Source organism: Callithrix jacchus, chromosome 3 (genome assembly GCF_049354715.1).
Source record: "Callithrix jacchus isolate 240 chromosome 3, calJac240_pri, whole genome shotgun sequence".
NCBI classification, from domain to species: Eukaryota; Metazoa; Chordata; class Mammalia; order Primates; family Cebidae; genus Callithrix; species Callithrix jacchus.
In genome coordinates, this window is record NC_133504.1 from 155,852,453 (window position 1) to 155,866,733 (window position 14,281).

Below are 14,281 nucleotides of genomic sequence, written 5' to 3' on the forward strand. Positions count from 1 at the left end.
CAGCCATGTGAAGTCAATTAAACCTCTTTCCTTTATAATTACCTGGTTGTGGGTATGTCTTTATTAACAGCATAAGAATGGCCTAATACAGTATCCCTACAGAAATCCCAAACTGTTGTCTTTCTAAGTAACCTTTAAAGGATGCTTTAATGTTTGACCATCTCAGCACTCCTGAAACATTAAAGGAGGACTTGAAAGGCAGGGGGCTGATCTGGGAACTGGAAGAGTTGCTTCCCTACTAAGCCTGACCATACCCTCTTCAAAACAAACGCTGACACTCCTGCCCCAGCTCTTCTGCCAATTTCTTCTTTTAAGGAGGAGCAAGAAGCAAGGGTGCAAAACCTGAGAGTTCAGGAGGTGATGCCAGGCAGGCTGCCTTCCGGTGTCGGGGCCAGGGAGGCAGGGACCCATGCAAAGGAATGACCTCACTCTGCCAGCTTGCTCCTCCCACCCTAAGACCTGGTTAAAAGTAGAACCATTGTAAGACAAACTCTACAAGGAAATTCAACTGGGTTTCAAGTGAATCAGAACCACTTGGCAATGGATCAGGAATGTATTCAGTTCACAAATATGAATATTCATTAGCGTCTACTGTGGAAAGCCACAGAAGTCCTTGCAGGAAATAGCAAAACTGGAGTTAGACCAGAATCCTGCCCTCAAGGGGCATACAGAGTAGCAGGGAAGCTCAGGCAGAGAGAAGAGCGACAAAAGCCTGAAGTTATTTTCCCTCAAAGCCCAGGTGAAGCTTTGATGAGTTCCCAGAGGAGGGAAAGTAACTTCAGGCTGCAAAGGAAAACCCGGCTTCCTGGCTAGTTTCAGGGCTTTTACAGATGATGGAGAGGGAACGGGTTTTCCAGGAAGAAGGATCCTCATAGAGAAAGGCTTAGAGGATTAGTGTTCATCTCTGGAAATCAGGCCTTGCGTAGGAGGAGATAGGACAGAAATCGGAGCTTCGTAGTGGAGAGGGAATGTTAGTGCTAGTTTAATGATATGCAGTCATCTCTTACAGACAGAAAAGTTTGTTTCCAAAGAAACCAATATTTGCCAAGTATATTATCAAATGCTGAAAATCTAACACTAAAAATCTCTGCATAAATTGAAAACATACATGCCCGTGTAAAAACGTGTTCATGAATGTGCACAGCAGGACAAGTCACAAGAGCCAAAGAGTGGAACCCAGAAGGCCCTCAGCTGATGAATGGATCAACAAGATGTAGTATGTCCATACAATGGAATATTATTTGGCTATAAAAAGTAATGAAGTACTGACACATGCCACAGCATTGATGGACCCTGAAAACATTATGCCAATTGAAATAAGCCAGTTACAAAAGACTGCATGCTGTATGATTCCATTTATATGAAATATCCAGAATAGACAAATCTGTAGAGACAGGAAATAGACTAGTAGTTGCTGGGGGCTAGAGAGAAGAGAAAATAGGGAGAGACTGCTAATGGGTGCAGGGTGTCTTTTTGCAGTGATGACAATGTTTTGACATTAGATAGCGATGATGGTTACCCCAATATATTAAATACCAAAAATTGTGGGTTTACTAAATACCAAAACGTTACAGAATGTAAACTCTATCTTAATTTTGTTAAATCCCTCTATGTGATGATGATTGAATGACTTTAGGTAAGTTAATTCGCTGAGCCTTTAAAATAATGGAACCCACACGTAAAAGGGCTAGTTTGGGTCAGGCGTGGTGCCTCACACTTGTAATTCCAGCTCTTTGGGAGTCCAAGGCAGTGGATCACCTGAGGTCAGGAGTTCAAGGCCAGCCTGGCCAATGTGGTGAAACCCCATCTCTACTAAAAATACAAAAACAGCCAGGCATGGTAGTGGTGGATGCCTGTAATCCCAGCTACTTGGGAGTCTGAGGCAGGAGAATCGCTTGAACCTGGGAGGCGAAGGTTGCAGTGAGCTGAGACGGCACCATTGCACTCCAGGCTGGGAAACTCTGTCTCAAAAAAAAGCCTAGTTTTAGGATCAAATGAGATAATACAGCTAAAACACTGGCATATAGTAGATGCACAGTAAATTTTGGTTGTAGATATAGTGATGGTAGTAATAGTATTAGTAGTAGCAATAATGATTGCTATTGAAGTAATGGTGGGTATGATATGTTTTAAATGTAGAAGTAAAACAGAGTTCATGGGCTGGAGGCCTCAGACTCAGAGCTGGGTTTATAGACACACAAAATAGGACAGGACAAACAGTTAAGATCAGAGAAGTGAATGTGTGTGAGACAAAATTCACTCCAGCACGGTGGGCCTCCAGGATGTGTCTCGATATTTTCCTCTCCCTTTTTATGAGCTGCTGCGTCTAACAGCAAGACTGTGCTCCATTTGTTACTTTAACTCCATAAGCCAAGCCACAAATCGTCCAAGTGTCTCCAGTAAATTCCTATCATACTAGCTGGGCAGAGGCATGGTACACACAAGCATCACTAGCCTGCCTCACTTTCAATAGCATAGAAATTCATTGCCAGGCATGGGTCCTGCTCACTCATGCATGGACCTCATACTCGCTCTCCCAGCCCCACCCCTCCAATCCCGCCTTACCTGTCTACATCGCTCACTTTCTCTCAAGGACACACCCACGCTCACATTTTAAATCAGGCCAGATTCAGGATGAAGCTTCAGGTGGCAAGACAGAGTATTTGAAGACCATTTTCAGAGCAAACCATGCTCAGTAAATTGGTTCATGAAGGCAAGAAAGTGTAGGAGAAGTGGAAGGACAAATTAGGTGAGGACTTTTTGAGGAGTACCTTATAAATTCAGGTGGGGGCCAGGCGCGGTGGCTCAAGCCTGTAATCCCAGCACTTTGGGAGGCCGAGGCGGTTGGATCACGAGGTCAAGAGATCGAGACCATTCTGGTCAACATGGTGAAACCCCGTCTCTCCTAAAAATACAAAAAATTAGCTGGGCATGGTGGCACATGCCTGTAATCCCAGCTACTCAGGAGGCTGAGGCAGGAGAATTGCCTGAACCCAGGAGGCGGAGGTTGCGGTGAGCCGAGATCGCGCCATTGCACTCCAGCCTGGGTAAAAAGAGTAAAACTCCGTCTCAAAAAAAAAAAAAAAAAAAATACAAAAATTAGCTGGGCATGGTGCACCTGTAGTCCCAGCTACTCGGGAGGCTGAGGCAGGAGAATTGCTTGAACCTGGGAGGCAGAGGTTACAGTGAGCCGAGATTGTGCCACTGCACTACAGCTTGGCACCTGGTGACAGAGTGAGACTCTGTCTCAAAAAAAAAAAAAAAATTCAGGTGGGTACCTCAGGAACATTCTACCTTGATGTATCCATGTCAACATTTAAATTAAGGTCTCTAATTTTGTGTTTTCATTTTGTGCATTACGTTGTAATTTCTCGTGAGCCAAAATAACAGCAAAAGGACTGAATAAGAACATTTTTAGTAGGCCCCAGCCACATTTATTAAATTTATCCAAAAGCCTTGCAAAACTAAACACTGGCTGCAGTCCCACCAGAAATACTAAGAAGATTGCAGGGTAAAGGGAAACCCATGAACTTGCAACTCCAGAGGAGACAAGATGGTAGCAAAGCCCCTTGAGAATAAAGTTCACACCAGCTTGGGGATGCCTTTTTTTCTCCTTGTATGTAACACTCTTGCTGAAACAGAAATTTACTAATGACACAGGTCTATCTCTTCATTCACAATCAATTCCTTAAAATGTGGTGATACTTCAAAACCAACGAAATGATTATGTTTTGCTATTTAAATATCTGCTGTCAGTATGTGGCTCCATATGTACAGCAATCATGTTTACTTTGTAGCTTGTAAGCCATTCCAAAAATAGAATCAGTGTTTTTCTATTTTTAGTTCAGTCTATAAAGTTTAAGCAAATAATCTTCCTTTCAAAACACTCTACACTTGTTTCAAATTCATGGAAAAACCCAGCAGTCATGAGCTCATAAAAGAAAATACCGTAAAAATTTAGAGTCAAAAGATTTTCACATCCACACCCTGTCCTGTAACTCAACATAGACTCTTAGCTTTAAACTCAGACATTTTGTTATAATTTATAGTGGAAACATTAGAAGCACTAATTTCATCAAGAAATAACTTTTTTTTTCTAAACTGGAAGTTATATTTCTCTGTCAAAAAAAGACTGAAAAGAATCAACTCCTATTTCCTGATTAAACTATTAGTGATTAAAAATCTGACCCAAACTTCTCTTCCCACTTCTTCCACAATGAATCAAAATTTTCTATTTTTTATAAGGTGGTTTAGTTTAACTTTGTTTAGAATAATTTCCCACTTCTAAAATAATTTCTCTTTATCTTTTTTTTTTTAATCTTTAAGATGGAGTCTCACTCTTTTCGCCCAGGCTGGAGTGCAATGGTGTAATCTCGGCTCACTGCAACTTCTGCTTCCCAGGCTCAAGTGATTCTCCTGCCTCGGCCTCCCAAGTAGCTGGGATTACAGGCATGTGCCACCGTGCCCAGCTAATTTTTGCATTTTTAGTAGAGACGGGGTTTCACCATGTTGCCCAGACTGGTCTCGAACCCCTGATCTCAGGTGATCCACCAGCTTCAGCCTCCCAAAGTGCTGAGATTACAGGCGTGAGCCACCGTGCCTGGCCCTCTTTTTCATCTTAATCAAATTCCTTTAAAATTGCTGTTTTAAACACAATTGAAGCTCTTTGTGAATGTCCTCACTCTTTTTCAAAGCCTAAATTTATGTGCTTCAGCCCTGAATATCAGAATTGCACAGCAACCACCTGGAAGAAAATGGTGCCACAAACCTCTGCACAAATGCACAAAACAATCTGAATTTGTTTCCTTGTTGTACCTTAAGATTCCTACAAAAACTTGGGCCGGGTGCTGTGGCTCACACCTATAATCCCAGCACTTTGGGAGGTCGAGGCAGTTGGATCACGAGGTCAAGAGATCGAGACCATCCTGGTCAACATGATGAAACCCCGTCTCTACTAAAAATACAAAAATTAGCTGGGCATGGTGGCGCGTGCCTGTAATCCCAGCTACTCAGGAGGCTGAGGCAGGAGAATTGCCTGAACCCAGGAGGCGGAAGTTGCAGTGAGCCGAGATCGTGCCATTGCACTCCAGCCTGGGTAACAAGAGCGAAACTCCGTCTCAAAAAAAAAAAGATTCCTACAAAAACTCCACCAAGCCACATGTATTTGCATCTCAACAAGAAGAGTGTGCCTAGTAAAACTCACAGTAATTTTCAGGTGCCCCGAGCAAGCTCAGTTTCCAGAACATAAGACCCAAGTGCTGTGTTCCTAGGCAAATGCCCTTCTGAAACCCTTGAAGATAAAAGGTATCTCTAGGTTCAATACTTAGCAAAGGAATGCATAGATTATAAACCACCATCTGCATCTTAGTTACTATGCACAGCCAGAGAAAGTACATAATTGAAAATGTCCATTGGCCTTCGCAGGAGATGTAGGGCTGAGAATATATAAGAGGAAAATGGCTTCTCTTTTCTATTTGTATTGGGGTCCCATTCAATTTCTTAAATGCTTCTAAGTAGTGAGGTCTGAGTCATAGCTCTTCTCACCTGGATTTTTTCAAACATGACAGGAATTTTGCTATGGGTGAGGTAAAGATAAATTCAGCTTTCAGATGAGGGTCAGGCATCCTCTAAAGTGGTTCCATCAATTTGCACATGGACTTAGTGGAGTCTTCCTCTATGTAAGGCAGCCCAGGCTGTCCCAGTGCTTGCTACTAGCTTCTACCTGCTGGCAACCAGCCATGTGACCTCACACAGTTCATGTCACATAGCTATGAACCTGTTTCCACCTTGTAAATTGTGGGTATTAGGCCCATGATCTCCAAGGTCCCTTCAGCTTCCCCCGGTCATGTTGTGAAATAGAGACGAACTTAAATGCCCATGGCCTGGGGCCACACCTGTAATCGGCACTTTCAGAGGCTGAAATGGGCAAATCACTTGAGGTCAGGAGTTCGAGATTAGCGTGGCCAACACAGTAAAACCACATCTCTACTAAAAATACAAAAAATAGCTGGGCATGGTGGCACCTGTAATACCAGCTACTCAGGAGGCTGAGGCAGGAGAATTGCTTGAACCCAGGAGGAAGAGGTTGCAGTGAGCCAAGATCGTGCCACTGTACTCCAGCCTGGGCAACAGAGTGAGACTCCATCTCAAATGAATGAATGAATGTCCATGACAGGCCTGCGGCTGGCAGCCTTAGCTCAGGATCAAAGTAGAACTAAACATATCTGCTCACGAATCTTGAGGTCATAGTATCACAAGGGCCCTGATGATCCTGGAACTTTTCCAGACATCTAGAGTCAGTTTTGTTCTCAGGGACAAGAAGAGCATTGAAAAGAATGGCAACTCAGGGCAGGGATCACCTGCTTCCACTCCAAGGTACCCCTGCTCCAAGATCAAGGGTCAGGAAGGAAGAAAACAGTATCTGCTGAGAACTTACGGCATGCCAGATGTTTTCATATGTTATCTATCTCACAACCCTAGATGGTAAGATAAACAACAATGGTAACACAACATAATGTGTATCGAGTGCTTCCTACCTGCCAGACACTTCTAAAACCAGAAAACCTTCAGACAGCATCCATCATGGACCGGGTATTGTTGTAAGCATTTACAGTGCATGAGGTTGAGAGTATGAATACCTATTTTTGGATGGGGAAAACGAAGCAGTCACCTGGAAAAGGAGAAAACCAGGATCAGGCCCAGGCACTCTGCAACTTAACCACTTTACTTCACAGCCCCTAATTATCTTAAAACCCTACTGCAAGGTATTATTTATGCTGTTTTGCAGATGAGAAAACTGAGGTTCAGGAAAGTAAAATAATTCACCCAACACTTTACCTAGACACAGTGGAGCAGTGGCTGCATAGGCCACCTGTCAGCATTCCTCCAAGCAGGTGCTAACTGCTACAAATACAGGGCTTCATGCTCTAAGATTTCAGGGAGCTGGCATGGCCAAGAAAGGTTCTCTAGACAGCCACCAGGCTCTGGCAGTTTCCTGCCAACAGCAGGCTCTGCCAGGGAAACAGCTTGGCCTTTTTCTTTTCTGCCTTTTTTTTTTTTTGAGACGGAGTTTTGCTCTTCTTGCCCAGTCTGGAGTGCAATGGCGTGATCTCAGCTCACCACAAACTCCGCCTCCCAGGTTCAACCAATTCTCCTGCCTCAGCCTCCCAAGTAGCTGGGATTACAGGCACGCACCACCACACCTGGCTAATTTTGTATGTTTAGCAAAGACAGGATTTCTCCATGTTGGTCAGGCTGGTCACAAACTCCCAAACTCAGGCCCACCTCGGCCTCCCAAAGTGCTGGGATTACAGGCCTGAGCCACCACACCCAGCTGAGCTTGGCCTTTTTCATGAGGCTGGGAGCTGATGCTAGCTAGATGAGATACAAATGGACTTGAAATGGCAGCAGATCCTAAAGAACAAATGAATGAATGAGGTAGGAAGGAAGAGAGAAAGGAAGCAAATTCTTGTGGAGTCTGAGGCAGCAGGGACCTTCTCAACAGTACAGCCAGGCCAGGGGCCAATAAGAAGGTGAGACCTGCAGTAAGCAGCCCCCTGCCCCTTGTCCCCATTCAGCCTATGCTGGAGCCAGCACGCCAAACTCCACCTGAACCCAGGACAAAGCAGGAGCTTCTCAGCCACGTCTGGGGAAGTCAGGCACATTGGTCCTCTCTGTGAAAAACTGGTCTGGCTAGTGGACAGGAAAACCCTCACCTCTCAGTAACTAGGAAATTCAGTGGCAGGGGACTTGGCTCTGGCCACAGCCTAATGGGAACCTGAGTCTCCAGTTGGATGTGTCAGTGGGTCTAGCACAAGGTTTAGAATCACCTTACATGAAGCACAGCACCCCAACCCTCCTTTCCAACTGCGAGACTGTGGGGCATGCACTGAAGCCTAGGGGACTCCAAGAAAGGGGCACACAGCCTCTCTGTGCCAATAAATGCTCCTTTAACTAATTTCATCAAGTGGTAATTTCACATATCCAGCCCTGGCCCATGTGTGTGCAGAGCACTGAACTTAAGCCATTGCAGTAGCCATTGCAGTAATTCATTCACCTACTCAATATCCCCTACCAGTCCTTAGGAATGCTACAGTAAGCAAGCCACCTGCCCCTAGAGGGACGTGTAATGGTACAGCAGGCCCATACAGCAAGTAAACAGGAAACAGCACAACTGGGTGATAAGTGCAGTGAGAAGGAATAGAGAGGGTGTTAGGAAAGCTGACAGAGGAGGCCCTAACCAACATCAGGGACCCTATAGTCAGCCTGGTGCTTTAAGCTGGTACCCAAAAGGCAAGTACAAATGAGCCATTAGTGGGGAAAGAGCAGAGATAATATTTCTAATCTGCAAGAGAGTAGAGTCTGATATTGGATTTTTCATTACAGTATTCTTGTTTCTTAGGATCTTAAAAATTATTCTTTCCAAAACATTTATAGCATAATATGACAGATATCCATGTGGTTACTACACAGTCTTAGCAGCTGTTTCAGATATTTTGTACACAGGTACATAGATGGGTATTTTTTTTTTTTTTTTTTTTTGAGACAGAGTTTTGCTGTTGTTACCCAGGCTGGAGTGCAATGGCACGATCTCGGCTCACCGCAACCTCTGCCTCCTGGGTTCAAGCAATTCTCCTGCCTCTGCCTCCCGAGTAGCTGGGACTACAGGTGCGCGCCACCATGCCCAGCTAATTTTTGTATTTTTAGTAGAGACGGGGTTTCACCTTGTTAACCAGGATGGTCTCGATCTCTTGACCTCATGATCCACCCGCCTCGGCCTCCCAAAGTGCTGGGATTACAGGTGTGAGCCACCGCACCCGGCCATAGATGGGTATTTTTTTGACACGGAATCTCATTCTGTCACCCAGGCTGGAGTGCAGTGGCATGATCTTGCTCACTGCAACCTCTATCTCTCAGGCTCAAGTGATTCTTCTGGCACAGGCTACTCAATGAGTAGCTGGGATTACAGGCGTGCGCCACCATGCCTGGCTAATTTTTGTATTTTTAGTAGAGACAGGGTTTTACCATGTTGGCCAGTCTGGTCTTGAACTCCTGGCCTCAAGGGATCCACCAGCCTGGACATCTCAAAGTGCTGGGATTACAGGCATGGGCCAATGCACCTGTTCCCGCCCCCATCTCAACTCTTTCTTGCTCCTGTTCTGCCATGTAAGGTGCCTGCTCCTCCTTGGCCTTCCACCATGACTAGAAGCTTTGTGAGGTCTCCCCAGAAGCCCAGCAGATGCCAGTGTTACGCTTCCTGTACAGTCTGCAGAACTGTGAGCCAATTAAACCTCTTTTCTTTATAAATTATCCAGTCTTCGGTTTTTCTTTATAGCAATACAAGAATGGCCTCATACAGTACTTTTAGTGAGTCAGTTTAAAATTGATTATAAGCTAATAAATATGCACAGCTTCAACTAAATAATTTTTTATTATTTATTTTATTATTGGACCATAGCAGAGGATCTGGCTTGTATTTTCTTAATGGTTTCATGTCTCATGCCAAGGCCATCATATGCAAAGAGGTGTCAGAAAAAGAGTTGATGTTTATTGCCAAGGAAATACTTAAACTGACTGTAACGAAGATTTTAAAGTGCTCTAGAGAAGCTGTACACTATTTCCCTGGGCTGACCACAGACACACTTTAAATCAAAGACTATCATCTCATCATTGGACTTAAATGGTGATTTCTAAAACACTTTCTTTTTTTAATCCAAGTTTTTATTCAATTCACTTGAGTTATTTCAGTTTAGAATTTGACTACTTATCCTCATAGTAATCCTGAAAAAATTACTAAGGATAAAAAATTATAATTACTAATGTAAGTCCACAGGATATTAGAACTGAAAAAATATCATATAGCTAAACCTGTGTATTTACAGCTGATGAAACTGAAGTTTGAGAGGTTATTCATCCAACAAATATTTATTGAGTTTCTACTCTGATATCATTTAGATGCTTGCTATGCTAATAACTGTACATACATGTAGCACTAAACATTTAGAAATTTAAACATGTTTAGTGTCTCTATCAACAGCTTTACGAGGTAAAATTTGTGACGTTACCAACTTGCCCAAGGTTGCGTAGCCATTAAATAGAGGAAGCGGGGTTAGGACCCAGGGAGTCTGACTCCAGTAATACTTCCTGTCTTGCCATGGAATACGCCTATGGTGATTGAGTTCAAAATGCAGAGATATAAATCTTACAGGGAATGAGGTCCTACCATTTGCACAATATGATGTCCTCTTTAACAGACAAAATTTAGTTCTTCCAGTGAAGAGGACAATGGCTGAGTAGGAACTTATGCCCACACCTAATGGAAGTTCATCCTTGACCTGAGTGGCTACTGACCCAAGACAAAGATTACTTAGAGCAGCCCACCATAGCAACAGCTCCAGGGAAAGGGGAAGTACTTGGACACCATAATGAACAACACGAGATGGGCCCTGCCCTCATGGGGCTCACAGTTTAGTGGGGGAGACAGGAAATGTACAAGTAACTTCTCAAATATTTTATGCTTTGTCTTGAAATTTTAAACTTAACCAACCTCCAGTTTTAAAATAGCATCAAAGCAAAAAACAAAATGGAGTGCAACAGATCACAAAATCGTAACTCTTCTCTAAGGAACAGTAGGACAGCCTAGGAGTGAGACCTTGCATCTTTTCTGTTGGCCAGTTCTGAGGGCATCCTTTGATTGAGGAGGGATTTAGAAACTTTGGCCTGTCATGGGCTTTGATGATTCTTAAATAGCCATATCCAGTTGGCTTTTTGTGGAATAACATATTCAGAGACATAACTGCCACCCACTTTCCATAGCAAGAGCAAAACCACTAATACGTGTAATGAATAGCAGCTGCTGGTCTAGGAAGCTCACTACGTCCTAGAATTCAGGGACCACAGAGGAACCCCTGAAGCCTCTCAGGAGATCTGGATCGACACCAGTCATCTGTGACTCTATCAAAGCTTTGTACAGAATTCAAGGCATGGACATAAAAGTGCTTAAGCTATAAGACATGAGAAGCATAAGACATGGGATTTCATGAATATTACTTAGCCATATAGATATTTGAAGATAATCAAGATAATCCATGTTAGTCCTAGCTGCAAATATGTTCCCTATTTTTTTTTTTAGCATTCTACAAAATTCCCATTCTTCTTTACTTATCTCCCTTTGCTGCTAGGCCCTCCTTAAGGCTTTCATCTGGCTCACACTTGGCTGGGAAGAAAAGATGTAGGAAGTTCTTGACCTGACCCTGGACTCTTCTCCTTTATCCTTTGCTATATCCGGTCTCCTGTTTCTCTACAGAAGTAAATCATGTCGACATATCCCCAAAGAGTAGGGGCCTTAGCATGGAAGGAATATAGAAGTAAGGAACAGCTAAGACAGATGCATATAAAGGGGAATATGACCCACTTTATATTTATTCATTTATTTTGTTGTTAAACAAAGATTTCTTTGTTAATACAATTACACACAAACTCTAAAGCACTAAGACATTTAAATATGTTATAGCAAACAGCTGGCAATTCAACATCCAGGGTCAACAGAATGCTTGAAGGAGACCGCAACAGATGGGATTCCCATGGTGGAAAGGGCATGTTCACCAGTGATGGGGGCCCAGCTGAACCAGGCTTTCAAGCTCTCTCTCCTCACCAAGAATCATGAGAGGCACTCCACTCTAGGGGAGGTGTGCAATCTGGTGCTCTTCAGGCAGGTCAGAACTCTCAACGTCTAGAGGATTGAAGAGAAAGAATTTTTCTATTTCAAAACAGGCATCATCTGAGTCAGGAACAGAGCTTTTTGCTTTAACAGTCTTCTTGGTCATCTTTTGGGCAGAAAACCTTGGCTGTTTTTGTGTGCTGGGTCCACTGGTCTTTACTGATTTTTCTGTTGTTCTTTTGACAGTTCCCAAAGCCTTTCTGGTGGCTTTAGGTAAGGCTGGTGGAGCATCGAATGTTTTGCCAAAACATGGTGTTAAAACTTGAGATCTCCCATCTAAGGCTTTGATTGAAGGTCCAGCTTTAGCCCGTCCTTAGCAGCCACACCAGTGCCTGGGTCTCCATTTCCTTATCGACATAGATCAGAGTAGCCATTCTAGATTATTGCTGCTCTCAATAGCCACATTCACCTAAGACTGTGGTCTCACTTTATATTTAGATAGAATGCTAACTATAGTGGAAATTGGTGTAATATCTAATTTACGTGCCTAGCATGTCATCTGGGAGTCAGCATGAACTCATACAAAGAGTATAGGCCTGAGGTCAGACAGACCCGGAACCTCAGGAACACCTGAGAGATTTAGGCAAGTTACCTAACATCCAAGTCCTATTTCCACATCCATAAAATGAAGGTAAAACTCAACCCTACACATTGTGAAATGATCAAAAACCACTTAGGTAAAGTGCAGAACAACCAATAAATAAATAGTTTCTGCCTTTATTGTATTTTCTAATTTATAATGTACTTTTGCAAACATGATTTCACTTCTTACTAACCTTTAATAAATGCAAGTCTTCCGTTTTTTACTAAAGCAGCACCCCCAAAGTTCCTCTAAACTGCAAAGTGCCCAAATGTTTCATCCTGATTTATCCCTTTTGCCAGCTCTGATCTACCGGCGGTATAAATCCAGCAAACAGTGGTGGGGAGAGCTGGGAGGCCCTGTCTGAGCAACGTGACTACTAGTGATGACTGCTTGAGCAGGAATACTTCACTGAAGCGAAGACTACATACCTCTGCCAACCCAACCCCAATCTAGGCCAGGCTATTGAGTCATAGCAGCAAAGGGTCACTTCTGTTTCTAAGGCCTAGAGATAAGTTGAGGGCAGTTTTGCAGTCAGCCATTTCAATTCAGTAATAAATATCCTTGTTGTCTAATTCATTCTATGAATCTTTGACTCATGGCCATATGTGTGTATGTGTTTGAGCCCGTATGAAAAATATACAGTCGAGTCTTGAACAATACAGGATTGAGCTGCATGGATCCACTTATTCTCAGATTTTTTTCTGGCGCTGCCACCTCTGAGACTGCAAGAGCAACTCCTTCTCTTCCTCCTCCTCAGAATACTTAATGGGCAGACAATGAGGGTGAAGACCCTTATGAAGATCTATTTCTACTTAATAAATAATGTTCTCTTTTTAATAATTTTTCTTAATGTTTTCTTTTCTTCTGTGAGAATGCAGAATATAATACATATAACATACAAAATATATGTTAGTCAACCGTGTTATTGGTAAGGTCAACAGAAGACTATTAAGTTTTTTGGGAGTCAGAGGTTACAGGTGGATTTTCTTTTCTTTCTTTCTTTTCTTTTCTTTCTTTCTTTCTTTTTTAGACGTAGTTTTACTCTCTTGTTGCCCAGACTAGAGGGCAGTGGTGCGATCTTGGCTCACTGAAACCTCTGCCTCCTGAATTCAAGCCATTCTCCTGCCTTAGCCTCCCAAGAAGCTGGGATTACAGGCTCCCACCACCACACCTGGCTAATTTTTTTATTTGTAGTAGAGACGGGATTTCACCATGTTGGCCAGGCTGGTCTTGAATTCCTAACCTCAGGTGGATCCACCTACCTCAGCCTCCCAAAGTGCTGGAATTACAGGAGGGAACCACTGCACCCAATTTATAGGTGGATTTTTGACTGTGCAGGTGATTGCCACTCCTAAACTTCACATGTTTCAAGGGTCAACTGCACCTGTTTATTTGCATAAGGCCACCTCTAATACAAAGCACCATTCACAGATATCATTAGAAGTCTTGCTCTTTATTTATTTATTTTTATTTTTTGAGATGGAGTTTCGCTTTTGTTACCCACGCTGGAGTGCAATGGCGCGATCTCGGCTCACCGCAACCTCCGCCTCCTGGGTTCAGGCAATTCTCCTGCCTCAGCCTCGTGAGTAGCCGGGATTACAGGCACGCACCACCATTCCCAGCTAATTTTTTGTATTTTTAGTAGAGACGGGGTTTCACCATGTTGACCAGGATGGTCTCGATCTGCCGACCTCGTGATCCACCCGCCTCGGCCTCGCAAAGTGCTGGGATTACGGGCTTGAGCCACCGCGCCCGGCCAACAGTCTTGCTCTTAACTTGAGACAGCTAGCTAGAAAGTAACACAGAGCCATGATTTGGACCTAGTGTATCAAACGATTAATGTAACCTCTACATGGAGCTTGTAAACTCAAGTGCCACCCAGGGTCAGTCAAGGAATGTAAATATGTGAAGTGCCAGTATAAGGGCAATGGGGACCAGGGAAACTGGTGGGGTAGAATGTGTGTGCCAATATACAAGCA

At 43.5% G+C, this 14,281-nt stretch overlaps 2 protein-coding genes across 5 annotated transcripts in view; both read right to left on the bottom strand.

Annotated features, from left to right (window-relative positions):
* The window catches only part of TBC1D1 (TBC1 domain family member 1), a 234,596-nt gene that overhangs the window by 167,279 nt on the left and 53,036 nt on the right, over positions 1-14,281 (bottom strand). The gene's annotated exons all lie outside the window — the stretch shown is intronic.
* PTTG2 (pituitary tumor-transforming 2) lies at positions 11,380-12,240 on the bottom strand. The gene is given in 5 exon segments (XM_078367398.1): positions 11,380-11,568; positions 11,571-11,621; positions 11,624-12,016; positions 12,019-12,063; positions 12,066-12,240. Coding segments are annotated over 5 exon segments (558 nt in total). The 5' UTR covers positions 12,094-12,240; the 3' UTR covers positions 11,380-11,527.